The 26,603-nt window shown below is 36.2% G+C and overlaps 1 protein-coding gene across 6 annotated transcripts in view; it reads left to right on the top strand.

Moving 5' to 3' along the window:
• Window positions 1-26,603, top strand: part of ARFGEF1 (ARF guanine nucleotide exchange factor 1) — a 146,718-nt gene that overhangs the window by 102,683 nt on the left and 17,432 nt on the right. For 3 of the 6 annotated variants that reach the window (XM_073018135.1, XM_073018133.1, XM_073018137.1), the window contains 14 exons: window positions 685-813; window positions 2,083-2,241; window positions 2,487-2,637; window positions 8,246-8,336; window positions 13,551-13,591; window positions 13,687-13,856; window positions 14,219-14,370; window positions 14,508-14,680; window positions 15,637-15,797; window positions 16,790-16,920; window positions 21,842-21,971; window positions 23,593-23,728; window positions 23,811-23,949; window positions 25,059-25,113. In XM_073018135.1, the coding sequence (XP_072874236.1) occupies window positions 685-813; window positions 2,083-2,241; window positions 2,487-2,637; window positions 8,246-8,336; window positions 13,551-13,591; window positions 13,687-13,856; window positions 14,219-14,370; window positions 14,508-14,680; window positions 15,637-15,797; window positions 16,790-16,920; window positions 21,842-21,971; window positions 23,593-23,728; window positions 23,811-23,949; window positions 25,059-25,113 (1,818 nt within the window). Of the gene's footprint in view, window positions 1-684; window positions 814-2,082; window positions 2,242-2,486; window positions 2,638-8,245; window positions 8,337-13,550; window positions 13,592-13,686; window positions 13,857-14,218; window positions 14,371-14,507; window positions 14,681-15,636; window positions 15,798-16,789; window positions 16,921-21,841; window positions 21,972-23,592; window positions 23,729-23,810; window positions 23,950-25,058; window positions 25,132-26,603 lie in introns of all 6 variants that reach the window. The other 3 variants (XM_073018134.1, XM_073018136.1, XM_038000423.2) reach the window with 1 other exon arrangement.

The following is a 26,603-nucleotide window of genomic DNA, read 5'->3' as shown; positions in this document are numbered from 1 at the left end:
TATGTATTTTATTAGAATTTTCAGTGGCCAAAAAGTAGCGTCTTTTTTCCTTTATATTGTAACTTCATTCAGGATTCAAAGTTTCAATGGTAAAATTTCAATAAGTATTTGTTGTCTTCCACAGTGTATCATGAGGAAGTATTTTATTGAACTATTTTTTAAATATTGTCCAACTGAAAACCAGAAATATCACTTATGTCGCAATGTAAAATATTTAACTATTTTTTAAAAATTAGGCTAAATGATGTTCAGGGAATGGGCTTAAAGAAAAGAGAACAATGTTGTTTGTTTCAAGTAGGAAAATGATTAACAGGATCTTACTGGAAATACAGTATGTGAAATATTGCAAGAGACAAAGCTTACAAGGAGAGGAGTTCTGAAGTTGGGTAAAACTAATATTTTTATGAAAATTGATTATTTCCATTTTTTAATTGATGTGAATAATTTATAGGTACAGTTCTTAAAATATGCCTAAGGTCCTCTATTGAATTTATTATTTTGTTCTCCCATTTATTCAAGCCCAGGCAACATTATATAGTTTTCCCCCTTTATTTAAGAAAGCTTTCTAGATAACTGCTAAGAATTTCATTTCTTTTTTTAAGAACTTGTATTGTCTAAAAGCTTTGAGAAGTATTAATGTGTTATCATAAACTTTAATTGAAATACAATTTTTAATTTTTGTAGTTGGCTTGGACACCTTTTCTGGCTGCATTCAGTGTGGGTCTACAAGATTGTGATGATACTGAAGTAGCCTCTCTTTGCCTGGAAGGTATAAGATGTGCAATCAGAATTGCATGCATTTTCAGCATTCAGGTAACAGAGAATTTTGTCTTTGTAGCCAGTTTGGAACATTAATTATGCCATTACAATAGTTGAAATTACAATAAGTGTTTTATGTGTGACATTAAAAACTAATTTCAAGTTTATGATGGAATTTAAATGAATCTTAATGTTTAAGCTTCTGAGAGGCTGTTATGGAAGGGGTAGTTCTATACTGATCTGTCTAAAGTTTATCATTATAACTTCGGTTACAGTTTTTTGTCTTATTGAAGATTATATAAAAAGTTTTCAAGACTTTGAATTCCTAAGTTAATTTGAACATCTTGTTTAAACATATAAAATATTTTATTGAATCAGTTTATATACAAGGATGTATATATTCTGTATGATTTTATAACTTAAGCCTAAGAGCAGGTTATCTTTAAGACATGTAAATATTGAATACATAATTTTCATGAAAGAAGTCCTTTCTAGTAATTTATATGCTTTGAGGAACTTTTCTTTTAAAAAAAAGAAAAATGCATTCAACATTTAATTATAAATGCTAATGGCTTGCAAAAAGTATAGCGTAGCTGTGGAGAAAATGAGCAAATGTATAAATTATGTTTTTGCTAATCTACATAGTATTCAAAACAAAAGTGCTTAATGAATTTTTTTTACTGTATGAATTCATTGGTTATCACTAAAAGTCTCGATTTGACCCTACCACTGGCTTTGGATTTTAGAAATGTGTCTTTTCTGCTTCATGCGTCATCTTAAAATGAATGCAAATAAAAAAAACTTTTGTGGAATTACATGAAATTCATGACAAGTAAAACTTACTAAAGTTACAAGTTACTGAACTTACGAGTTTAGGAGTGGAGGTTTAATAGGCAAAAGAGAGAGAAAGGAGGGCTGGGCACGGTGGCTCATGCCTGTAATACCAGCACTTTGGGAGGTCGAGGCAGGCAGATCATGAGGTCAGGAGTTCGAGACCAGCCTGGCCAACACAGTGAAACCCCACCTCTACTAAAGATATAGAAAATTAGCTTGGCATGGTGGTGGCCGCCTGTAATCCCAGCTACTCGGGAGGCTGAGGCAGAAGAAGCACTTGAACCTGGGAGGCGGAGGTCGCAGTGAGCCGAGATCATGCCATTGCACTCCAGCCTGGGCGACAGGGCGAGACTCTGTCTCAAAAATAAATAAATAAATAAATAAATAAACAAAAAACTTACTGAACAAGTAAAGAGAGTTTGTTGGTGGGGAATTAATCAATCTGCTCTTATTTACAACTGTGTAAATATACTTTTCTCTTTTTTATAGCTGGAGAGAGATGCATATGTCCAGGCACTGGCAAGATTTACCTTACTCACAGTGAGTTCCGGTATTACTGAAATGAAACAGAAGAACATTGACACAATAAAAACACTTATCACAGTGGCTCATACAGATGGAAATTATTTAGGAAATTCGTGGCATGAGGTATAAGCACTTTCTTTATTTTCAGCTTTGCAATTTGGTTTATAAGATGAGCTAATGCTAAGTAGTCCATCAGTGAAATGCCTAAATGTTTGGGGAGAAAATTAGTACATTTCGAATAAGTACATTTAGCTTTTTAAAATAATCTCTAATGTAGTCTGTGTTTAAATTCTAGCTGCATATATTTAAATCTTTTTGAAGATATTTTTAACATGGAATTTAACATTTTTTTCCTTTTTGTAATTAAGATTCTGAAGTGCATCAGTCAGTTGGAGCTGGCACAGCTTATAGGAACTGGAGTGAAACCTCGATACATTTCTGGAACAGTGCGAGGCAGAGAAGGATCTCTTACTGGAACAAAAGATCAGGCTCCTGATGAATTTGTGGGCTTAGGGCTAGGTGAGAATTTTTACAAAGTATCAAAAATTGTTTTTAACTTCCTCATTATAATAAGTCAATTTATTGTAGTAATGAAATATAATTAGAGGGAGAAGATAAAATGCCTTTTGTCTAACCTTATGAGAAAAAGTAAGATGACTAAGGAACTAAATCTTTTTTGCCTGGTCTGGTTTGCAACGTTAAATGACCCTTAGTTTCAGGCTTCCTCCTGGTTGTTGGAGAAGAATACAGTGCGTAGAGTTTTTAAATTACCTGCTTTTAAGAATAAGCAGGTAACTTGAATGTGTGAAAGCTGGGATCAGGTAATAGTTGGGGCAGCTGGAGAAAGCATTCACATTCAGAATTGTTAAGGCAATGAGCAGGCTTAACCAGACTTTTCTGCCAGTCTGAAGCCTCTCCCAGTGGCTCCCCATGCGCTTAATATGACCAGGAACTTTCACATTTAACCCAGTAGAACAAAAGAAAACATTAGCAAAAATGGATAGAGAAGAATGAAAAGCAATACATTTTTTTAGTCATAAATGGAGGGACTTCCACCAGGGAAGAAACAGCTTATTAGACTTTGACCTTAAGTATTTCTGGGTTTGAATTCTTCTGTATTTTTTCCTTATTATATGTAAGTTACTTTAGTTCGCTGATACTCGATTTCTGCTTTTGCAAACTAAGAGTAATATCTAATCACAGAATTGGTAGGATTAAATAAGAATATATATTAATGGACTTAGCATAATGGCTGATATATTAGAAGTTTCTAGATATTCTCTCTCCATCCCTCCCCAACCCACACCTCTAACCAATCTGGACTCATTACTTAGAGCAGGAATCTTCTATCTTTTAGTGATTCCTCTGTTGCTGCTAGCAATAAAAATTCTTAGAAACCCCAAAAGAATTTCAAACTTTATAAAGGATCCATAGGAAAAGAAGTAAAAACCAGGACCACATTATGGCTTCAGGTTGAACTGGGGAAAACTAATTCCCAGTGGTAATCAACTGAAGCAGCTAGCAGTGCAGTCTGTACCTCCATGGTAGCATAGATACTTCAGTATTGTAAGGTCTGGGAGGTGCAGGTGTAGACTTGATACTTTGGTGATCTAGCAGCAAGATTTAGAACTACCTGAGCACCTGCACAATGACTTACATAACTTGGAAGCCCAACTCTGTACATTAGAACTGTAATTACTCCATGGGGTAACATGAGATACAGATGAAAACTATTTTCAGGCAAGGAAGTAAATGTGCACTGATTGGTTCAGTAACTTTGAAAAGGCCTAGAGAGTGTGGGAATGCCAAAATGATGACAGATGTTAATTGCTGGGCCTGAGTTTTGGCAAGTAGAACTACAGAATTAGGTTACACTAAAAATAAAACACCAGTGGGATATCTTCTAGAAGTTTTAGTCAAATGAGAAATAATGATACTTGCTGATAATATTTATTGGTATACTTGAAAATGAATTAAAGTTAATTCATGTACTGTGCTACTTAGGTTGCAAGGATATGAGATGAACTGTCTTCTCCCTTCAGAAAAAAGGAATTTGCAGAAGGATACACACATTGAGGCCTAGAAATGAAAAACAGTTCAGGCTTCCAGGCCACTCTCAAGACCAGTAACACTTATTTTATGCCTTATTTAGGTTTTCTCTGTTATGTACTTTTCTTTTTGGTCTGCACCATTCTCTACTCATTCCTGACTCATCACGCTCCATTTTTGAATCTACATCCTAGAAGAAGCTAGGCTGTTGACTTGGCCCCTGTTGGGCAGAGCCCTCCCGTTGGGCCTTCGCGTTGATTACCAGCCAACCCATGTGACAAATGGCTACCCTTGTCCCCCTGTGCCTCCCAAGGTCAGACAGCAGGTGCTTTCTGGAGCAGAATGTTGTCATCAGAATTTAAGCTAGAAAAAGATGTGGTACAGTCAAGCCAGTTTAGTCTGCATATACAGTGGGCATATATATATGTATATAGTTTTAAACTAATCCTCTTTTTATTTTTTTTGAGTCAGAGTCTCACTCTGTCTCCCAGGCTGGAGTGCGGTGGCGCGATCTCAGCTCACTGCAACCTCTGCTTCCTGGGTTCAAGTGATTCTCCTGCCTTAGCCTTTTGAGTAGCTGGGATTACAGGCCTGTGCCACCATGCCTGGCTAATTTTTGTATTTTTTAAAATAGAGACAGAGTTTCACCATGTTGGCCAGGTTGGTCTCTAACTCCTGACCTCATGTGATCTGCCCGCCTTGGCCTTCCAAAGTGCTGGCATTACAGATGTGAGCCACTGTGCCTGGCCATATCCTCTTTTATAAATGGTATCTCTGCTGAGTATTCCATGTAACCAAGTTGATAGGGTTGAGTATATATTTATCATACTTTCTGACTGATAGTAAAAAAGTCTGTACTCTCACTTTTTGGAAATATGAAACTTTCAGTTATTAAGAATACATAGTAGATAATTATTAAATTTGAATTATATGCATTCTTTTTTTTTTCTATTTTTTTTAAAGACAAGGTCTCACTCTGTTGTTGAGGCTGGAGTGCAGTGGCACAGTCAACTCCTGGACTCAACTTTTTTTTTTTATTAAAGTTAGTAAAGTAAAAGCTTGTCCCAGGCTTTCACTATGGTTTTTTTTTTTTTTTTTTTTTTCCTATTTCAGTGTGTTGCCCAGGCCTGTTTGAAACTCCTGGTCTCAGGTGATCCTCTCACTTTGGCCTCCCAAAATGCTAGGATTACAGGCATGAGCCATGGCACCTGGACTGCATGTGGGTCTTTCAAGAGATATGTTAACATTTAAAAATTCAATGGCTTTGTCACATAAATGGTCAGAGAGTATTCATGACACACACTTTTAAAAATTTTATTTAACCTAAATATGCCCCCTCTATTGTGATTGCTTTTCTTTCTGCTTTCTTTTCTACATAACCATCCTTCTACGTCTAGGTTGAATGAATTTTTCATCATATGTGAAACCTTTCTTTGAGCTAACATCCCTGTTCTCTTGTGTGCTTTTGAGTAAATTTGACAAAACTGAAATTCTTATTAAGGGATTTCACATATTTGTGAAATGGGTTCTTTGGATTCCTAGACATTTTATGTATTCTTTGATTCCTTTAAATATTTTTTATTAATGATTTTAAATTTTTATATTTAAATATAAAGGACATTTTGGCACGTGTGTGTGTGTGTGTGTGTGTATTTTTTCCCACCCCCCCACAGAACATATATATATTTCCTCTGTGAAAAGGATATCCTGTTGATACACAAAGGAAGTTACCTCATGATTGGCGTTGTTTTTTTTCTCATAGGTTTTTCTTTGTAAAATTCCTGTAACATGCTGTGCATGTCAAGTTTGCCTTGAAACTGTTTCCCTACCAGCCCAATACTGTGTCACTTACTTCAGGCTTTCATTCTTGTTCACTTGTATTATACGAGTAGACTTTTAATTTATCTCTGATTTCAATATTTTTTCCTATTTCAGTATGTTCTCCAGATATTACCAGTGTTGTCTTTTGGAAAATAGATTAGATCATGTCAGTCTTCTAAAAGATCTAATAAATCCCTGTTTTCAAAAGTAGTACATTAAACCTAAGGGTCAAGGCTCTTCACATTCTTTTTTCTAGTCTGTCGTTTCAGCTTTATCTCCTACTACTGTTCTTTTCCCTTCTTCCCAGTGTCTGCCAATCCTTCATTATGGCTATACTACCAAGTATGTGAAAACGTGATGTACAGTTGTGTGTTTCCACTACTTTATATAGCTGCCCCCTCTGTCTCAATTGCTTTTCTTTCTCCTTCCTTTTCTACATAGTTATCCTTCTAGGTCCAGGTTGAATTAATATTTCATCATATGTGAAGCCTTTCTATGAGCTAACACCCCATTCTCGTCCCTATCAAAATTAGTTCTATTTAGCAAACTTTTATTCTATGTAATTAGTTCATTTCAGCCATGAAGTAATCATTAATTGCATTGAAGTTAATTATAAACATATCTGTCTCCTCTCCTGGTGTAAATTATTAACTCTGTGAGGACAGGGGTTACATCTTTTTCACATCATTCAGTTCCTAGGATAGAATTTGAGTTCAGCAGGTTTAAATGACACATCTGTTATGTTTGCCTTCAGAAGGGCATTTATTGAGTGTTTGGTCACTCGGGTCAGGTGTTTGTAGAGCACCTGCTTTGGACTTAATTGTGAGTAAGGTAGGAAAGTACAAAATGTATATTACTTGATTCCTAACCTTAGGAAACTTTTTATCTGGTTATGAAGGCAGCATTAACACACCTGAAATAATTTGTATGAAACTGTATGAAAGTAATTCTGATTTGAGTAGCACTTAGCTAAGTAAATGCTTAATTCAAAGGCAGATGAGAACAATGGAGAGGAACTTTTTGTTGAGAACCCAAATTGAGTCTTGGTAGGTAACTTTTAGATAGTTGAGGGATGGCACATTTTGGCTAGACAGTTGAAGGGAAGTGCTTTAAATGCTAGGCTAAAGAGTTTATATTTTACCTTGTAAGTAACAGTAAACAAAATGAAGGAGATGATTTAGGAAATAATCTTGCAGGGGGATGAAAGAGAGATTGAAGAGGGAAATAATGGCGGGGAAATCAGTCAGGAAATGGCTTCAGTAATCTAGGACTGAGATGATGAGGGCCAGAACTAGGTAGGAATGGAGATGAAGAGATGATATGAAAAACAGATCAGAAGAAAAATTTAGTGACTGGTTGAATATTGATAGTGGAAGAGGATACCAAAGGTGATTCTAAAATTAAGAGTTTGAAAACTGGGAATATTGTTGTTCTCTCCAACACAGGGAACCAGTTTCAAGGGAAAAGATAAATGATTCTTTTCAATAAAAGAGTGTTAGAAAATACAGGTAGAATTTTCAACTAACTGGCCAGGCGCAGTGGCTCACGCCTGTAATCCTGGCATTTTGGGAGGCCGAGGCGGGCTGATCATGAGGTCAAGAGATTGAGACCATCCTGGTTAACACAGTGAAACCCCGTCTCTACTAAAAATACAAAAAATTAGCTGGGCGTGGTGGCAGACGCCTGGAGTCCCAGCTACTTGGGAGGCTGAGGCAGGAGAATGGCATAAACCCGGGAGGCGGAGCTTGCCGTGAGCCGAGATTGCGCCACAGCACTCCAGCCTGGGTGACAGAGCGAGACTCTGCCTCAAAAAAAAAAAAAAAAAAAAAAGAATTTTCAACTAACCTTTGTAAATAGGGGACTAGAGATTAAATGACAAGGGAAGTCTAAATACTTGGTGTTGGAATCATCCTCAGAAGGTATCATTGGAACTGGGATTAGTGCTGCATTTCTTTAAACATTAAGGGAAATTATATCTAACATCTATACTTTTGTGATATAAATTCACAGTGCCCCTACTTTGTGTGATCTTTACAAACATAGTTTGTGACTTGTAACCATGTGTTGTATACTACTTAGTAAAGTTCATTTGCACATTTGGCCTTGATAAGTGTCACTGATGCCAAAAGAATTGTTCACCTGAAGCATTCTTTTATTAGGAAAACAGTTGATTTCAGAAGTATGTTTTAGAACTGTTAAGTGTATTCTTCTGCTGAATTATTTTCAAACTGAAATGACTCTTTTTTATGTGTGGTAGTTGGAGGAAATGTGGACTGGAAACAGATAGCAAGTATTCAGGAATCCATTGGAGAAACCAGTTCTCAGAGTGTTGTTGTTGCTGTAGATAGGTAAGGTATTCATTTTATTCCCTTTTCAGATGATTACTATTTCAGTTCTGTAGCATTTAGGTATTTTCTTATTGGTAAAAAGAAAAAAAATTATTGCCAAAATCATTTTCCTAAAGTAATATAAGATTATATTGTGATATGCTGTGATTTAGATGATGAAGTACCTATAATTTTGCTTTTTGGATCATAGTTACAATAAGATATTAGTGGGCATTTAAGTTACAGTAGATATTAATGGGCATTAAGGAAATGGTAACCTTGATGGAAAAGAATACAAATGTTTTATTTTCTTGTAGAAAACGTACTCCCCTTATTATCCCTATTTGAAAATGTTGTGTAGTTTATTTTTCTGGGTCCACAATAAAGACTGCATTATGGATGAAATGAAAGGTTTTATCGGCAATTCTCATTATAAACTTTTTTGGAAGGGACTTCAGAATTTATGTTTTATACACATCACCACATATTCCCCATTTTTAGTTTGTTTTCTAAAAGAAAACCCATAGTATGCTTTATTTACTACAGAATATTTCCAATTTTAAAATGCCTAGCATGTAGAACAGTATCTCCTGTTGTTCTTTTGAAGATTAGCTTTTTCCAGATAAATGCCCCCAAAACTGAAACATTTTACAACAGTGTTTTTTCATTTTCTTCCTCCCTCCCCCTCACTTGTGATGGAAACTTTCAAAAACATGATTTTGTACAAATCTTTCCTTGATAGTCTGGAAATTCATGCTGATCCATTATTTCACTTTGCTTCAGATAAAACTTTTTGCTCTAAGTACAGGTAGAACTAGAATGTTCAGTTCAGTGGCCACTGACCCTGGAAGTACTCCATGGAACTTTTTCCTTGAATCCTTAATGTCCACTTGCTTTTTTTTTTTTTTTTTTTTTTTTTTTTTTTTTGAGGCGGAGTCTTGCTCTGTCGCCCAGGCTGGAGTGCAGTGGCACTATCTCACTGCAAGCTCCGCCTCCTGGGTTCATGCCATTCTCCTGCCTCAGCCTCCCGAGTAACTGGGACTACAGGCGCCTGCCACCACGCCCGGCTAATTTTTTTGTATTTTTAGTAGAGATGGGGTTTCACCGTGTTAGCCAGGATGGTCTCGATCTCCTGACCTCGTGATCCACCCACCTCGGCCTCCCAAAGTGCTGGGATTACAGGCTTTTTTTTTTTTTTTTTTTTTTTAAGAGGAGTCATTTGGCTGTTTTTTTGTGAAGATCGAAGAAAGATTATCTCATACCTACTATATAACAAACATGAAGGCTTGCCACAGATGAGGCACTTGAAAAACGCTTTACATTTAATCCTTTCAGTAGCCTGATGAGATGCGTATTCTTGTCCTCAGTTTACAAATGAGGAAACTGAGACAGAAAAAGGTTAAATAACTTGCTCATTCCCACAACTAGGCTTGTAATAAGCATGCATGCTTAACCTTTCAGCCTACATGTACTACTGCAGAGCTATGTAATAGCCCTTCTGCTACCTGGCTAGCTTTCTTGTCAATGATTTTCTTGCCTTCCAGAAAAATCATCTTCACTGTCATTTTGAGAATCTATTCAGGCATGATTCAACATTTTACCTACTATTTCTGCTTTTATAATGTACTTTATATGACCACATCTAGTTCTAATTTATCTTCCTATCCACTGTTTGTTACAGAGGGACATATTACTCATTTGAAATTAACATGCCTCTCTGTTTTAAGAATTTATGCTATTTCAGAGGAGACTTAGCATACATTTTGTTCGTACTTTGTCATCACAATCTTGTCATCACCAGATACTTCTACAAACATAAATCCAATGTCAAATTTTATACAAAACCTCAGTATTGCAAGTTTTTGTTTATAGTGAAAACACCAAAAGTTATATATTTGATCTCTTATAATGTTATATTATTCTTAAGTGGTATATTTCACTTTCCCATTAAATGTTTTTTGAATATCTGAGTTTATTTTCATATCGTTATGTTCAAACTTTGGTCCATTACCCAACTTAGTGAGATAATACTGGTAGTGAAGACAGTAGTGAAAATAGTGTTAGGCATCAGTCTGGAGAGTTCTGTACTTATCCAGCAAACAGTATTTTCCTATCCTTAGGCCTATTTTTCTGCATAACCTGTTGTTATAAGTACAGGAACTAAAGAAAAACAAAAATAATTTTTGTATGTTTAATTCTTTATAGCTTCTGGTTTATTAACCAAGAGAAAAAAATAAGATTTTATTACAGACTTTAAGGTGATAAAATTTTCTAATTATTTACTTTTGTATTAGGAATCTTGTATTAGGATATAGGAGAATAATTTTGGGCACTTCAATCTGGGAATAACTGATCTTCTAGCATTTGCTGGGATAGAATTTTTTATGCATTGTTAAATTAGACCAATTTCATAATGCATATTACTAAACTATGCAGGAGATAGACTTTGTCCATGAATAGTTTATTTTTAATAGGTAAAAAACAGTTATTTAGCATTGTAGTTTTTCTCTTTATGGTTTTTTATACATACCAGATCTAGCTATAAACTGGCTTACCTCACACTTTGGAATATTTCACCTATCAGAAAATATGTACAACTCATCCCAACTTCCTTTGCTCGTAAATACTTTTCATTTAGGCCTAAGAAATAAATGTTACCTCTAATATATTCACTGTGAAAAAACCTTTTACAGGTAAGATAATATAGGCTGCTTGTGTATTGCATACAGTTTAAAAGTTGATTTGATCCAGAATCTGCAAAAGTTTTGCCAACCTTTTTTTGTTTTTCCATCTGTATTATAATGTGATGAAGCAGTAATCTTACCAATGTTTTTTTTCTAATGCTTTTAAGAAAGCACATTGTTTTTAATACTCGTAAACAAGGTTCTTGTGCTTCTGTCCTTTGCTTTTTCTATGGAAAATGTAGAAACCATTTCATAGGCTGATTTTATGAAACACAGCTCTGTTCTCTTGCCTTAATATTAAGGCTTGACTTTAAATGCCCCCACAGACTGCTGTGCTCTACCATATGGCTTATCTTTAGTGGAGCATTACTAGAAATAGAGTGACCCCCTCAGAGGCTATGGAAGTGAGTAGGAATTGGGATGCCCTTTCTCAGAATGGATGCTCCCCCGACCTTCCACCATCACACCAGTCCACAGAACCTGTCTTATTGCTGATAGTTCTCTCTCCTGTTGCCTTTGTTCTCCGTTATTTCAACACCTTCAGAATCTATTGCTTCCCTTCCGTGTGTTCCCACCTCTGCTTTTGTTCTTTCTTTACCCCTGTACTGTTTGCCATTTGCTTTCTTCTCAGTTAAAAACTCTTTTTTTCTTTGTTTTTGTTTATGTGCCTTTTCTTCTCCTATACTATTTACTTTTCACTCTATTAGTGGGTGGCTTGTTTACAACCATTGCCTTCCATGAGAATACCTGTAGTTTGAGAAATCAGCTGACCAAATTCATATAGTCTGGCAGTTTTCATTTTTGTTTATGTGAGAGCTCTGTAGACGTTGTATATCTTTAATTTCTGGGTCCAGTCTAATCCCTGGATTAAGTGGGGCCATATTACTTTTGATTTTTCCCCCAGATTGTGTTTTCTGCCAGATTTTGGAATTACTGCTTCATTCTGCTGACGAGAACAATATAGAAAATCTTAAGACATTTCTTTAGCAGGAACTCACATTCTGAGTCATCGTGTTACCAGTTTCTTTTTTTTTTTTTTTTTTTTTTTTTTTTTTTTTTTTTTTTTGAGACAGAGTCTCACTCTGTCGCCCAGGCTGGAGTGCAGTGGCCGGATCTCAGCTCACTGCAAGCTCCGCCTCCCGGGCTTACGCCATTCTCCTGCCTCAGCCTCCCGAGTAGCTGGGACTACAGGCGCCCGCCACCTCGCCCGGCTAGTTTTTTGTATTTTTTTAGTAGAGACGGGGTTTCACTGTGTTAGCCAGGATGTTCTCGATCTCCTGACCTTGTGATCCACCCGTCTCGGCCTCCCAAAGTGCTGGGATTACAGGCTTGAGCCACCGCGCCCGGCTCGTGTTACCAGTTTCTAAACTGTTTTTCCTGTATTGTTTTTTACTCATTGCCAGGACACATAGACAGACATGCAAGAACACTAGGGTTAAAAAATCATGATATACTCAGAACCTGTAGATTGTGATAGTAGGAAAAAAGGAGAATATATTTAAAGGGTTGAATATACGTTTTGCTCAGGTAAGTGTGAGGCAGTATAGAAAAGTGGTTAATAGCATAGACTCTGTAATCACCCTGTGCTGGTTTGAATCTTGGCTTTAGCACTTAAGTTATTAAATATCTTTATCCCTCGGTTTCTGTGTTTATAAAATTGGGGGTTTAATAGTACATGCTTTGTAAGGATCAAATGAGTGAATATTGATACTACACTAGAAAAGAACCCACCTTGTGATTGGTAGCTATTACTGTTATTACTGTGACTACTGTGACCTGCTCCTGTCTTTAAAATTTTCCTTTTTATCATGCAAATCATATTTCTTGCATTCTAAGTTGAGGAATGTCATCCTTCTTGAAAGTGACTTCAGACTCTTGGTTACAAACCCAGAATATGGGTTAAAATGCAGACTTTAAAAAAGGAGGACTAATGTGTTTATGCTGAAATCGTTTATGAAACTTTGAAACAAAAAAAGAGCTCAGCAAAGAAGAATGGGCAAAGCTGGGCAGTGTTAGCTTAACTCGAAATATTTGAATGCCCTAAGGAAAGTGGTTTGGCCAATTCTTAGGTAAACTGAGACTATTTACAAGGTTATATTAAATCACTTTTAGTGTAAATGAACTTTCTAATCAAATATACTTCACTGGTAAAAATGAGTCAAGTTTTTCATTTTAAGAACTTCAGTGCTAGTCGATAATCAGGAAAGAATGTAGTATGCCAATTATTGGTTAGTTTTACAAATTAATATTTTTCTTATTCTTAGAATCTCATATCTGGAGTTTGTAAATCTAGTAAAATTACAGCAGTATATACTTACTCTAATAATAATATTGAATGCAAACTGGTTCATATGGAGTAGAGGTGGAGGGGAGGGAGAAACATCCAGACTACACTTGTTACTAAACTAAATGATGAAAAATACTCATTTGAGTACCCAATTTTTTGTTCCCTTAAAACATAAAAATAGCTAGTACCCCATGCCACGTACTTTTCAATTGGAATAAGAACAGTAATTTATACATTTTTTAAACTGTGTTTTATTTTCCCTAGAATATTCACAGGATCTACAAGGCTAGATGGAAATGCTATTGGTAAGTATGGGCATTTATTCTACTTCAGAACTGGCTTTGGGCTAAAATAACTTTAATGTTGAGCTAAAAAAAATATAAATATATTTATGTTACAGTGGATTTTGTCCGTTGGCTCTGTGCTGTGTCTATGGATGAATTACTTTCCACGACACACCCAAGAATGTTTAGTCTACAAAAAATAGTAGAAATATCATATTACAACATGGGAAGAATAAGATTGCAGTGGTCTCGAATTTGGGAAGTTATTGGAGATCATTTTAATAAGGTATTTGAATAAGTGTGGTATTTGTTTACATTTGTAGTTTTTTTTTGTTTAGAATGTCTTTGTAATCAAATTGAGCCTTTTCCCCTTCCAAGCAATATTTATTACTTTTTAATATTAAATTAGAAAACCCTGTGAATAGTGTTATTCTTTTTAGAAATTATTACTCTGGGCTTTAAGAATTTGATGTAAAATGTCTGTTTTTCTTGTTGAGAAATATTTTTAGCATATTTAATGCCTTTATGGAAAATCTTAGGATTTACCTATCTATGCTATTCTATGCTTTTTCTAAGACAAAAAATAAAGAATTGCAGATTTTTACTGCTGATATTAATTAGCATCTTTTATTTCTGTCGCCATTACAGGTTGGGTGTAATCCTAATGAAGATGTAGCTATTTTTGCAGTAGACTCCTTGAGGCAGTTGTCAATGAAGTTCTTAGAGAAAGGGGAGCTTGCTAATTTCAGATTCCAGAAGGATTTCTTAAGACCTTTTGAACATATAATGAAACGGAACAGGTACTATATTTGTTGAATTGCTTAATAGTAGGAAAATCTTGTTGTTTTCCACAGCAGGGAGAAAAACAGAAGAAAGGGGGAAAAACTGATGAGTTTTATCTGTTTGCATATCTAAGCAATTATATTAATGTTTTTAGGTCTCCAACAATTCGAGATATGGTTGTACGGTGTATAGCACAGATGGTTAATTCTCAAGCTGCTAACATTCGATCTGGATGGAAGAATATTTTCTCTGTATTTCATCTAGCTGCATCTGATCAAGATGAAAGCATAGTGGAACTTGCATTCCAAACAACCGGGCACATTGTCAGTGAGTATTGTCTTAGCTGTGTTCAAGTAAAAGGGAAAAAAAAGCAACCTTAATGTGTTAGGAAGATGAGTCAAGTAACAATAAGATTATGGCCTTTAAGTTTACCAAGTTTTGTCTACAGAATCCCAGAGTAAATAAAAATAATTAAATTACTATTATAGTTAACATTTATTGAGTATTTACCATACGGCAAATACTGTATGCACTTTTCACGTAATTTCTTTGATCTTCACAGTTAAGCGTCTTTATTATCCATCCCTTTTTTCAAAATGGATTAGGAAACTCAGCCCCAGAAAGGTTAAGCAGTTTGTGTAAGGTCACAGAACTAGTGATGGAGATGGTCTTGAGACCCACAGAGTATTAAAGCAAAGCCTTTATTTTTGACCAGTAAGTACATTGCACAGCCTTCTTCAAGGAGGAGTCCCATTAAGTTCAAGGGGGACTGACTGAAATACTAAGATTATAAGTTAAGCCTATATAGAAGATGACAGTGATGACCATCAACATCAAGAGTCATGGCATCATCATAACTGTCATTTATTGCATGCTTGCTTAAGTATTATGCTAAGCACTTCACTTACATTATTTTGTGTAGTGCTTACAGCTATCCTGTGTATATTATGATTATTTCCATTTTATATCAAGAAACCGAGATACAGAGAGGTTAAGTAATTTTGTATATTCATTCAGCCAAAGTTGAATCGGTACGTACTGTGTACCTGTCACTGTATTAGGTGCTATGTTTATAATGTAAACAAAACAGACAAGTTTTACTATTCTCACCACTCAGGGCAGTCAGGTTAAGTGGTAAAGATAGTCTTGAACTTCATATCTGTTGGATGTCAGAGCCTTTAATAACCTTTAAGGAAGTGCATTACATCTAGATGTTGGTGTATTTTTGGTACAGCTAAGAATAATTGAAAAATTATGGTAATATGTATTTTTCTCTATTTTAGCCCTTGTATTTGAAAAACACTTTCCAGCGACCATTGATTCTTTCCAGGATGCCGTGAAGTGTTTGTCTGAATTTGCGTGCAATGCAGCTTTCCCAGACACAAGTATGGAAGCAATTCGACTTATTCGCCATTGTGCAAAATATGTGTCTGATAGACCTCAGGTATAGCGTCATTTAGTAAACAAAATTTTGCAGAGTATTCTTTCCAATTTGAAATCTTAAGTTTGTTTGGGAATTGAGGGTATATGAAGCATTTATTTTTCAGTAATTCGAAAAATAATCTGAGCAGCCTGATTCCGAGTTAGGATGGTTAGTGATTATAACTAACCATTATTGAAAGTGTCGGGTATTTTTCTGAGTGTTTTTCATTAAATTGTATTAACTTGTTTAATCTTCTAATGACTTTATGGGATAGATAGTGTTATAGCCCCATACGGATAAAGAAACTGAGGGAGGCACAGAGAAGTTTCAAAATGTGCCCATAGTTTCAGGGCTAGTAAAGTAGAGCTAGGGTTTGAGCCCCAGCCTGTGTTTGTAACCATTCCCTGCAGTGCATCTTGTCTGTCTGTGCTGTGTAATACTGAAGCTGACTGACTATGGATGAGAATAGGCTTAAGCTCTGAAGTAAAAGGTTGAATTGAAAATCTACTGCCATATTTAACTTGCATATTTAAATCTATCTTTGTAACTATCATAAGAGAAAGTGATGTATCGTAGATTTGGTAATAAGATTTTATTCCATACTAACATGGACCGATCAGGTGCTTGGTATGTTTCAGATATGTCAACTCATTTTACCTTCATACTTCCCCAGTGTGGTTAATGTGGCTGAGTGGTATCATAACCATTTAAGTGATAAAAATGGAAACCTGAATTAACCTGGGTAATGATGTAGAAAACTGGTGACAGTTGAAAGTGAAGCTAACTTTTGGATGCTAGTCCAGAGCTCTTTATAGGCAGTTATATTTTGCCTGCTTCAGTGGCACGTATACTAAAATTGTCGGCAGTTATAGTGTCCATTTTTTATAAATTATTGTGTATTCAATTGCTCACTGGTTATTTGTGAAGCATTTAAATTATTTTTTGAGAAGTTAATATATTAAATGTATAGGTGTTATGTTTTGCCTTTAATAACCCTACCTTTTTTCTTGAAGGCTTTCAAGGAATACACAAGCGATGATATGAACGTGGCACCTGAAGACAGGGTGTGGGTGAGAGGATGGTTCCCAATTCTCTTTGAGTTATCCTGTATCATCAATAGATGCAAATTAGATGTAAGAACCAGGTAACAATCTATATTTGTAATTAAAATTTTGAATTTATTTTGACTTTAATCACATAACTCTTCTTTATAAACACAGTCTCACAGTTAAAGACCATAAAATCAAGTGTTTTGTCAAATATATTAATTAGTAGATAGGTATATTTTAAAATATGTTCATATTATTTTAAAATGTTAACTAGAGCAAAATAAAAATGGAAATACAACGTTGTTTTTAAAATATTTGATTATAGCCTCCTTTTGATTTTAGCTTCTAAGTTAATTTGATCCTTTAAATATTCTGTCTTTTCATATATTTGTTACCAATAATAAATTGAAGTTAGTGGCAAAATTCATTTTATTTCCTGATGAACGATAGAAGAATTTTTAAATGCACATCCTTGGTGAGTTTTAGGTGAAGAACCATTTCTTTTTGTAACCTGATCAGTAACACAGTTTGGAATAATATAGAGCTATTCAAATAGAACTCTTTCAAAAGTATATTGCCAATAAAAGATCATTATGAACATATAGTCAATCTGTAAAGGAACTATTCCGGGTGTTATGTGACTGGCCAAGTGCTTAACACACTGTTCTTAGGTCACAGCTCACAGGACTCCCATAGTAGTTTTTTACCCTGTACTTTGCCACATTGAAATGGCCAGCTTGTGTGTCCTAATATCTGTCAACCTCTAAACCCACCGTGAGTTCAATTTTATGGTAAACAAAATCTTTTAGGAATCTTCCCTTCTCATTTGGAAGAATCTTCTGTTATTTGGATGTGTAACTTATCGAATTTTTTGAATTTCTAAAGGTAGCACAGAATGAATCTCTTCTTTTTCACCTTATGCCAGAACCACACCCATGCCCCACCAAGGTTAAATTTGACTTACATCTCAAGAAATTTTTCATTTTTATAGTATTATTTGTTACAACAGAAATTCTTATGAAATAGATAATCCAAAATAGGACTTAACCCTTAGGAATTTTAATTATGAGAGCACTATAGAAAAAGAGTTTATTTTATATTTAGACACAGTGGATTGTTTATCAGTGGGCCTGTTAGGAAATTGTTGAAATTCAAGATAGCCCCATTTCAGCTGTCCAGCTGCCTCAGTAGAGCGGCTAACATATCATGACTAGCAGGTCATGAAAACTCAGCACCCTCTCCCCTCACCCTTTATTTATTTGTAGAAGTCTGTTTGATGGAGGATCCACCTGCTTTCTTAACCTTCTGTTGCTTGGCACTGTGATATCTTATTTCTCACCATATTCCATGTTCAGATTATGGGTAGATACTAGTTGTTAAAGATGTTGTGTGTGTTCTAGTTAGTAAAGGAGAGGGAAAAGATCAGTAAACTTTGTTCAGTGATGGCCTTTGATTTTCCTACCTCATCCCAGGATATGTATGGGCTGCTATTTAGCTTCCATTTTAAAATGTGGGCCAGATGCTGTGGCTCACATCTGTAATCCCAACACTTTGGGAGGTCAAGGTGGGAGGACTGTTTGAAACCAACCTAGGCAACATAGTGAGACCCCATCTCTTTGAACAAAAAGTTAACTAGGCATAGTAGGCATCCCTCTAGTTCCTGCTGCTCATGAGACTGAGGCAGGATTGCCTAAGCACAGGAGGTTGGGGCTGTGGTGAGCCCTGATCACACCACTGTACTCCAGCCTAGGCAACAAATTGAGACTCTCTGTCTTTAACAACAACAAATAGTGCAGCACTATAATTGGTATAACACTGTGTGGAAAGAAGTTCTCGTGTGCATTCTTATTTGATTCTTCCAAAATTCTCTAGATTTGGGGATAAATACCGAAAATTAAAGTCCCAGATGTAGTCAGGCATCATTTAATGACAGGGATATGTTCTGTACAATGCATTACTAGGCAGTTTCAGCATTGTGTGAACATCATAGCATGTACTTACACAAATCTAGATGGCATAGCCTGTTGCTCCATGGGTACAACTTGCACAGCATGTTACTGTACTGTAGGCAGCTGTTAATACAATGGCATTTGTGTATCTAAACATATCTAAACAGGCTGGATGCAGTGGCTCACGCCTGTAATCCCAGCATTTTGGGAGGCCAAGGTGGGCAGATCACCTGATGTCAGGAGTTCGAGACCAGCCTGGCCAACATGGTGAAACCCCATCTCTACTAAAAACATAAAAATTTGGCCAGGCGTGGTGGCTCATGTCTATAATCCCAGCATTTTGGGAGGCCCAGGTGGGCGGATCATCTGAGGTCAAGAGTTCGAGACCAGCCTGGACGACATGGTGAAACCCCCTTCTCTACTAAAAATACAAAAATTAGCCGGGTGTGGTGGTGCGCACCTGTAATCGCAGCTACTCAGGAGGCTGAGGCAGGAGAATCACTTGAACCTGGGAAGCAGAGGTTGCAGTGAGCTGAGAGTGCCACTTCACTCCAGCCCAGGCAACAGAGTGAGACTCTGTCTCAAAAATAAAAATTAAAAAATACAAATACAAAAATTAGCTGGGTGTGGTGGCGCACGCCTGTAATCCCAGCTACTCGGGAAGGTAAGGCATGAGAATTGCTTGAACCCGAGAGGCGGAGGTTGCAGTGAGCCAAGATGGCACCACTGCACTCCAGCCAGGGTGACAGTAAGAGACTCTCAGATAAAAAAAATTCTATGTGTATGTATATACATAGAAACGGTACAGTAAAAACATGATATAAAAGATAAAACCTGTATAGGGCACTTACCATGAATGGAACTCACTGGACTGGAAATTGTTCTGGGTGAGTCAGTGAGTGAGTGGTGAGTGAATGCAGAGGAGGCCTAGGACGTTACTATGCACTACTGTAGACTTTATAAACACTGTAAACTTAGGCTACTCTAAATTTATGAACAGATGTTTTTCTCCAATAAAAAAACTAACCATAGCTTACTGTAAGTTTTTTGCTTTATAATTTTTAAAATTTAAAAAAACATGACTCTTATATTAACATTTAGCTTAAAACACATTGTACAGCTGTACAAAAATATTTTCTTTATATCTTCTATAAGCTTTTTTCTATTTCTATTTTTATTTTTTACTTTTTAGACTTTTTTGTTAAAAACTAAGACATAGACACACACATTAACCTAGGCCTATACAGAGTCAGGATCATCAGTGTTACTGTCTTCCATCCCCACGTCTTACCCCACTGGAAGATGTGTTACTTCAGGGGAAGTAACACATAAGGAGCCATCATCTCCTATGATAACAATGACTTCTTCCAGAATACCTACTGAAGTACCTGCCTGAGGCTGTTTTCCAATTAACTTTTTAAAAATGTGTAAGTACAAGGAGTACACTTGCAAATAATGATGAGAGGTGCAGTAAATTAATCATCAACAAAATTGTTTATCATTATATGACTGGCAGTGCAGTAGGTTTGTATACACCAATATCACCATAAACATGTGAGTAAAGTGTTGCCCTACGATCGATGAAAGCTACAACTACAGTGTCACAAGACAATTGGAACTTTACAGCTCTATTATAATTTTAGGGGACCACTGTCTTATGTGCAGTTCATTGTTGACTGAAATGTCCTTATGTGGCACATGACTGTATTATTTTTCCCTACACCAACTACTTAAGTATTGCTTTAAAAAAAAAAAAAAAAAAAAAAAGACATTTTCCACATTAAAAATCCTTGGAAACAATTGATCTCTGTGTTTACTTTGGGCCCTGGAAAAAACAGGATTCCCCATATCCACTTACTCCCAGCCGTGAGAGGCAGCATCCTGTTACTTGGAGTGGGAGGGCATCGATACAGAGCTCAGCAGATGGAGGATGAGGGAGCCTTGTTCCATCGCAAGGAGGGAACTGTGGGTTTAGCATCAGTGATGGAACTCTGACAGGCGTCCCCTGTGGAAGAGTTTCTTTCCCAGGAGTTTCTTTACTATGGTTTCTTTACCATTGCTAGTATTACATATTAGATATCTTAGGGATCCAATAGACCAGTGTGAATTTACTGTAGGTCTGAAGTATTGTAATGTTATTTTACACATTCATTTAACAAAAACTTGTTGAGAACCTACTATGTATGAGCCATCTACTAGGTTTGGGGATAGCATAACAGCAAATGAGTTCAGCTCTATTCCAGTCCTTATGAGAGCCTTTCAAAGAAAATTTTGTTCTGTTTTACTCTCAAACTTTTGGAAACATAAGCCATTTCTAAATTGGAGGATGCCTGTGTTTTCCCAGAAAAAGCAACAAATAGAGAAAAGATTAAAGTTTCTAATGGTTACATAAAAGTATTATTTCAAGAAACAGGAAGGAATGAAGAAGAAAGTTTTGAGTTTCAGTTTTAACACTTACACAAAAGCTACTCAATGTGATGCTAAGCAATTTATTCAGCAAATATTTATTGTTTGCCTTCCAGGCCGTGAGCACTGCTGTGTGCCTGGAATATAGCAAGAAATGAAACACAGACCCCTCAGTGGATTTGTTTTGTAAATCCTTTTTTTGGGGGATGTTGCATGAATAAGGCTTCTAGTATTGGGTGAAAATCCCCATAGTTCTTTGAAAAAGATTTTCCAAAATCTAACTTTTGTTTTGTTCTTAGACTACTGTATATGTATTTTCTTTTTTGGCTGTAGTACCACAAAATTAATATTCACTCAAACAATTATCGTTTTCAATTCCATGTACAGTTTTTAAATGCTGCAGTGGTGAGGTAAGAGTAAAGGAAAAGTAAAATTAAAAAGTTTACAGCCAAGACCTTTGGAGATTTTTTTTCCTGAATGATATATCCTAAAGGAACCTGTTGTTCTTACAACTTAACTTTTTTAAAACCCAGTGTCGTGTGTTAATCTCAGACTAGCTTTAAACTTTCTGGTTTTAGTAGCTTTGTGAACTATAAAAACTATTTTAGGAGGAGTATGCTTTTTTGTATTATAGCTTTCTAATTGTGTTTTGTCATTTTAGGGGTTTAACAGTAATGTTTGAAATAATGAAAACATATGGCCACACTTATGAGAAACACTGGTGGCAGGATTTATTTAGAATTGTTTTCCGAATCTTTGACAATATGAAATTGCCAGAACAACAGACAGAGGTAAGAGGATACACAATTTTCATTTAGCTTAGTCAAGTTAAAAGATCCTCAGTATTATCATCAATACATTTTAGTGTTTCAAATTAAGTACAGAAGAGAATTCCTAGAAAATTTTTCTTTAAGGCATGAAAATATAATACTATGTCTTTAAAAATAACACTGGCCGGGCATAGTGGCTCACGCCTGTAATCCCAGCACTTTGGAAGGCCAAGGCGGGTGGATTGTCTGAGGTCAGGAGTTTGAGACCAGCCTCGCCAACATGGTGAAACCCCATCTCTACTAAAAATACAAAAATTATCCAGGTGTGGTAGCAGGTGCCTGTAGTCCCAGCTACTTGGGAGGCTGAGGCAGGAGAATCGTTTGAACCCGGGAGGTGGAGGTTGCCATGAGCTGAGATCGTGCCACTGCACACCAGCCTGGGTGACCAGCGAAACTCCGTCTCAAATAAAAAAAAAAAAAAAAAAAAGAACGCTATGTGGGGGATAGAACTGAATTAATGAATTGATTTTTTTGTTCTGTTTTGTTTTTAGTGTTTTTCTGACTTTTCCATTTCTTTTCCTCGTTTCGACAGTCAAAACTATAAAACATCAGTAACTTACTTTCTTTTTTTTCTTTTTTTTTTTTTTTTTTGAGACGGAGTCTCGCTCTGTCGCCCAGGCTGGAGTGCTGTGGCCGGATCTCAGCTCACTGCAAGCTCTGCCTCCTGGGTTTACGCCATTCTCCTGCCTTAGCCTCCAGAGTAGCTGGGACCACAGACGCCCGCCACCCCGCCCAGCTAGTTTTTTGTATTTTTTAGTAGAGACGGGGTTTCACCGTGTTAGCCAGGATGGTCTCGATCTCCTGACCTCGTGATCCACCCGTCTCGGCCTCCCAAAGTGCTGGGATTACAGGCTTGAGCCACCGCGCCCGGCCAATAACTTTCTTTAGTATATTATAGTGACTTTTTTTTAATGTAAAAAGTAAGGAATACAAAGTAAATTTTATTCAACATATTTTACTGTGAACCAGTTACAATATACATTTTAGGAAACGTGTCAAGAGAGCTTCATATTTTCCCCTTTTGTTCCATACAGCAGTGTTAAATGCAGACTTCTGCGATTATTTTTTATGGGTTTGAAAAAATAAATTACACTTATTTTGTATAGCCCTTTTTTTTATGGTGTTTTCAGATAACCATACTTCAGGAAAGTCATTTTTATTTTAAACCTATGCTAACCCCATTTGGACAAATTCTTACCTCCTTATTTCCCTTTCATGTTCTGTCATGGTCTAGAGCAAGGCCGGCTATTGCTATTCATGCACTTTGAAAAATCATGTTAATATCAAGATGATACAGTGATGGTTTTTTTTTAATAATCAAAACAAATAGTGCCAAAAATAGTTAAATTATTGTATGCATAGATGGTTATGGGATAATGAGGAGCAATAGATACCAGATTTTAAGTTAAGGTGAATATAACGTTCTAGAGGGAATTCAGTGGTCTAAAAGGAACACTGACAGCCTTACATTTTAAATATGAAAACATTTATATATATATATATGTATTATATATATGTATATCTTTTTAAATCATAGTAGTTGATTAATGGCATGATGTTCATTAACGACTTTTTTCTCCAGAAAGCTGAATGGATGACAACAACTTGCAATCATGCACTTTATGCAATCTGTGATGTATTCACTCAGTATTTAGAAGTACTCAGTGATGTACTTTTGGATGATATTTTTGCTCAGCTCTACTGGTGTGTGCAGCAAGGTAGGTCTGTACCAGATATGTGACACAAAGTGTTAAATGTGACCCTGGTAATATATAAATGAATTGCTCTTTTCTTTCCTAGACAATGAGCAGTTAGCACGATCTGGTACAAACTGTTTAGAGAATGTTGTTATTCTGAATGGTGAAAAATTTACCCTAGAAATCTGGGATAAAACTTGCAACTGCACACTGGATATCTTCAAAACCACAATCCCACATGCGTAAGAAGATTTTATACAACTTTACATTTATATTTGTATATTGAATGAGTTGGAGAGTGACTAGTGATTAAAAGTTTGATAGTAACTACTGATTTCTCATAACAGAAATCCTTTTCAGCTTGTCTTACTCTTACATGGATTTAGATTTATTACAAACCAAACTGCTATAAACTATAACAAATACATGAATTAAACTATTTGTAAACCAAAACCTTTAGTCTGGTTATCCAAAATTTGGGACATAGTGAAGTGATTCCGCTGACTTTTATAAGATTTTATTTATTCAGATCAAACCAAGCAGTGGTTTTGAATTGGGGAAAAAAAAATCTCAGCCTGTTTCTGTTACTGTCTTTTAATAATCTAAGGAAAATGTATTTACACATATTTCATATTTTATAACAGCTTGTCATTTTTCTCTAAGGGATGAGTGTGAAATGGAATTATAGTGAGGCAGGGTTTTGTTTTTTTTTTTGAGATGGAGTTTCATTCTTGTTTCCCAGACTGGGGTGCAATGGCGCGATCTCAGCTCACCACAACCTCCGCCTTCGGGTTCAAGCGATTCTCCTGCCTCAGTCTCCCCAGGTAGCTGGGATTACAGGCATACACCACCATGCCCGGCTAATTTTGTATTTTTAGTAGAGATGGGGTTTCTCCACGTTGGTCAGGTGGTCTCGAACTCCCAACTTCAGGTGATCCACCCACCTCGGCCTCCCAGAGTACTGGGATTACAGGCGTGAGCCACCACACCTGGCCAATTTTACGAATTTTTTTTTTTTGAGAAGTCTCTTACTTTGGAAAATATTTGATATTAATACTTGGGGAAAGGAGGTTTAAAATTTTTAAAACTTATCAGAAAGTGTTTTTTTTAAATGTAAAACTGGTGACTATGTTACCCTTTTAATTATATTAAACACCACTTAATTTTTTTCTAAAAGTACATGTTTAAACATTTTACTAGGTGTTTTTTAGGAAATTGCTCTTAGCAGTAGTCAAAGATGGACTGTGTAGTTGGTATGTTCTTGTTACTTTCTTCGGCCCATTTCAAAATATGCTGGATGTGGCATGTGGCACAGCCCCCTAGTGATTGATGTGGTTTTGGTATCTTAAAGGCTCTTGACCTGGCGGCCCACTTCTGGAGAAACTGCCCCCCCACCTCCATCTCCTGTAAGTGAAAAGCCATTGGTAAGTTTTAATCAGTAAAGTATATTGAAATTAGTTATTTGTGATTAGTAATTTTATTATGGGTCAAAGTCTTACATGTAAGTGTCTTAATCCATTCCTACTATTAAAAAAATATCTGAAACTAGATTACTTATAAATAGAAATTTATTTTTTCACAATTACGAAGGTTGGGAATTGTACGATCAGGTGTCTGGTGAGAGCTGCTCTCTGCTTCCAAAATGGCACCTCGTTGCTGCATTCTCACATGGTAGAAGAAGGAGGGACAGAAAGGGGCCTAGATAGTTCCCTCCAGCCGTTTTTTAAGGCACTAATTCTCATGGCCTACTCCCCTCCTAAAATCTCTACCTCTTGATACTGTTGCATTGGGGATTCAGTTTCATTATGAATTTAGGAGGGAACACAAACATTCATATCATTGCGATGCATTCGTCTCTTTTAAGAAGATGGCATAAATTTGCTGTCCAGAATTGTGAAGTTAGTTCTGTGGTCAGTTTCACAGACAATTAATATGTGTCTCTGTTAAGTGCCATGAAGGGAGTATTTTAAATTATTTTTAAATATAGGACATCGAGTAAAATGATTTCTTAAGGGTTGTGAGAGAAAGATACCATATTACGTAACTATCTCCATGCAAAGCTGAAGATATTGTTGGATAGTATTTAAACTTTTTATTTTTATATAATTTCACCTTATAGAAAAGTAACACAAAACAGTACAAATAATTCTGATATTCACTTCACCCAGTATATTGGTTTCCTAGGTCTACCATAAAAAATTACCACAAACTTGGTGGCTTAAAACTATAGAAACCTACTGTCTCATGGTTCTAAAGACCACAGGTCCTAAATCAAGGAGTTAGCAGGGCCACATTCCCTCCAAAGGCTCTAAAGGAAAATCCTTACTAGCTTCTTCCAGCTTCTGGTGGCTGTTGACAACCTTTGGCATTATTTGGCTTGTTCACATACCACTCCAATCTCTGCCACCATCTATCCATAGTCTTCTTCACTGTGTGTGAATTAAATCTCTCCCTCTCCTTTTTGTTTTATGAAGACGTTAGTCATTGGATTTAGGGTTTACCTGAAATCCAGGATGATCTCATCTCAAGATCCTTAATTACATCTGAAAAGACCTTATTTCCAAGTAAGGTAACATTTGCAGGTATCAGGGGTCAGAACTTAGACATACCTTTTAGGGGCCAATATTCATCCTACTGTGGTCTACCCACTGACACCTAAAAATTCATGTCCATCCCATCGGCAAAAGATGGTCACCCCATTCTAAGGTCCCCAAAAGTCTAAACTCATTACAGCATCAATACTATGTCCAAAATCCCATATAAATACCATCGAAGTCCCTAATCTGATCATCTCAGACGTCTACATTAAGGATGGATGACACTCTTGAGTATGATCTATTCTGGGGCAGAATTCATCTCCATCTGTGGACCTGTGAACCTAGAAAATAGGTAAAGT

The sequence above is a fragment of the Chlorocebus sabaeus genome, chromosome 8 (genome assembly GCF_047675955.1).
Source record: "Chlorocebus sabaeus isolate Y175 chromosome 8, mChlSab1.0.hap1, whole genome shotgun sequence".
Taxonomy (NCBI): Eukaryota; Metazoa; Chordata; class Mammalia; order Primates; family Cercopithecidae; genus Chlorocebus; species Chlorocebus sabaeus.
The sequence above is the reverse complement of the archived record's forward strand: the minus strand, read 5'-3'. Positions and strand labels throughout refer to the sequence as shown.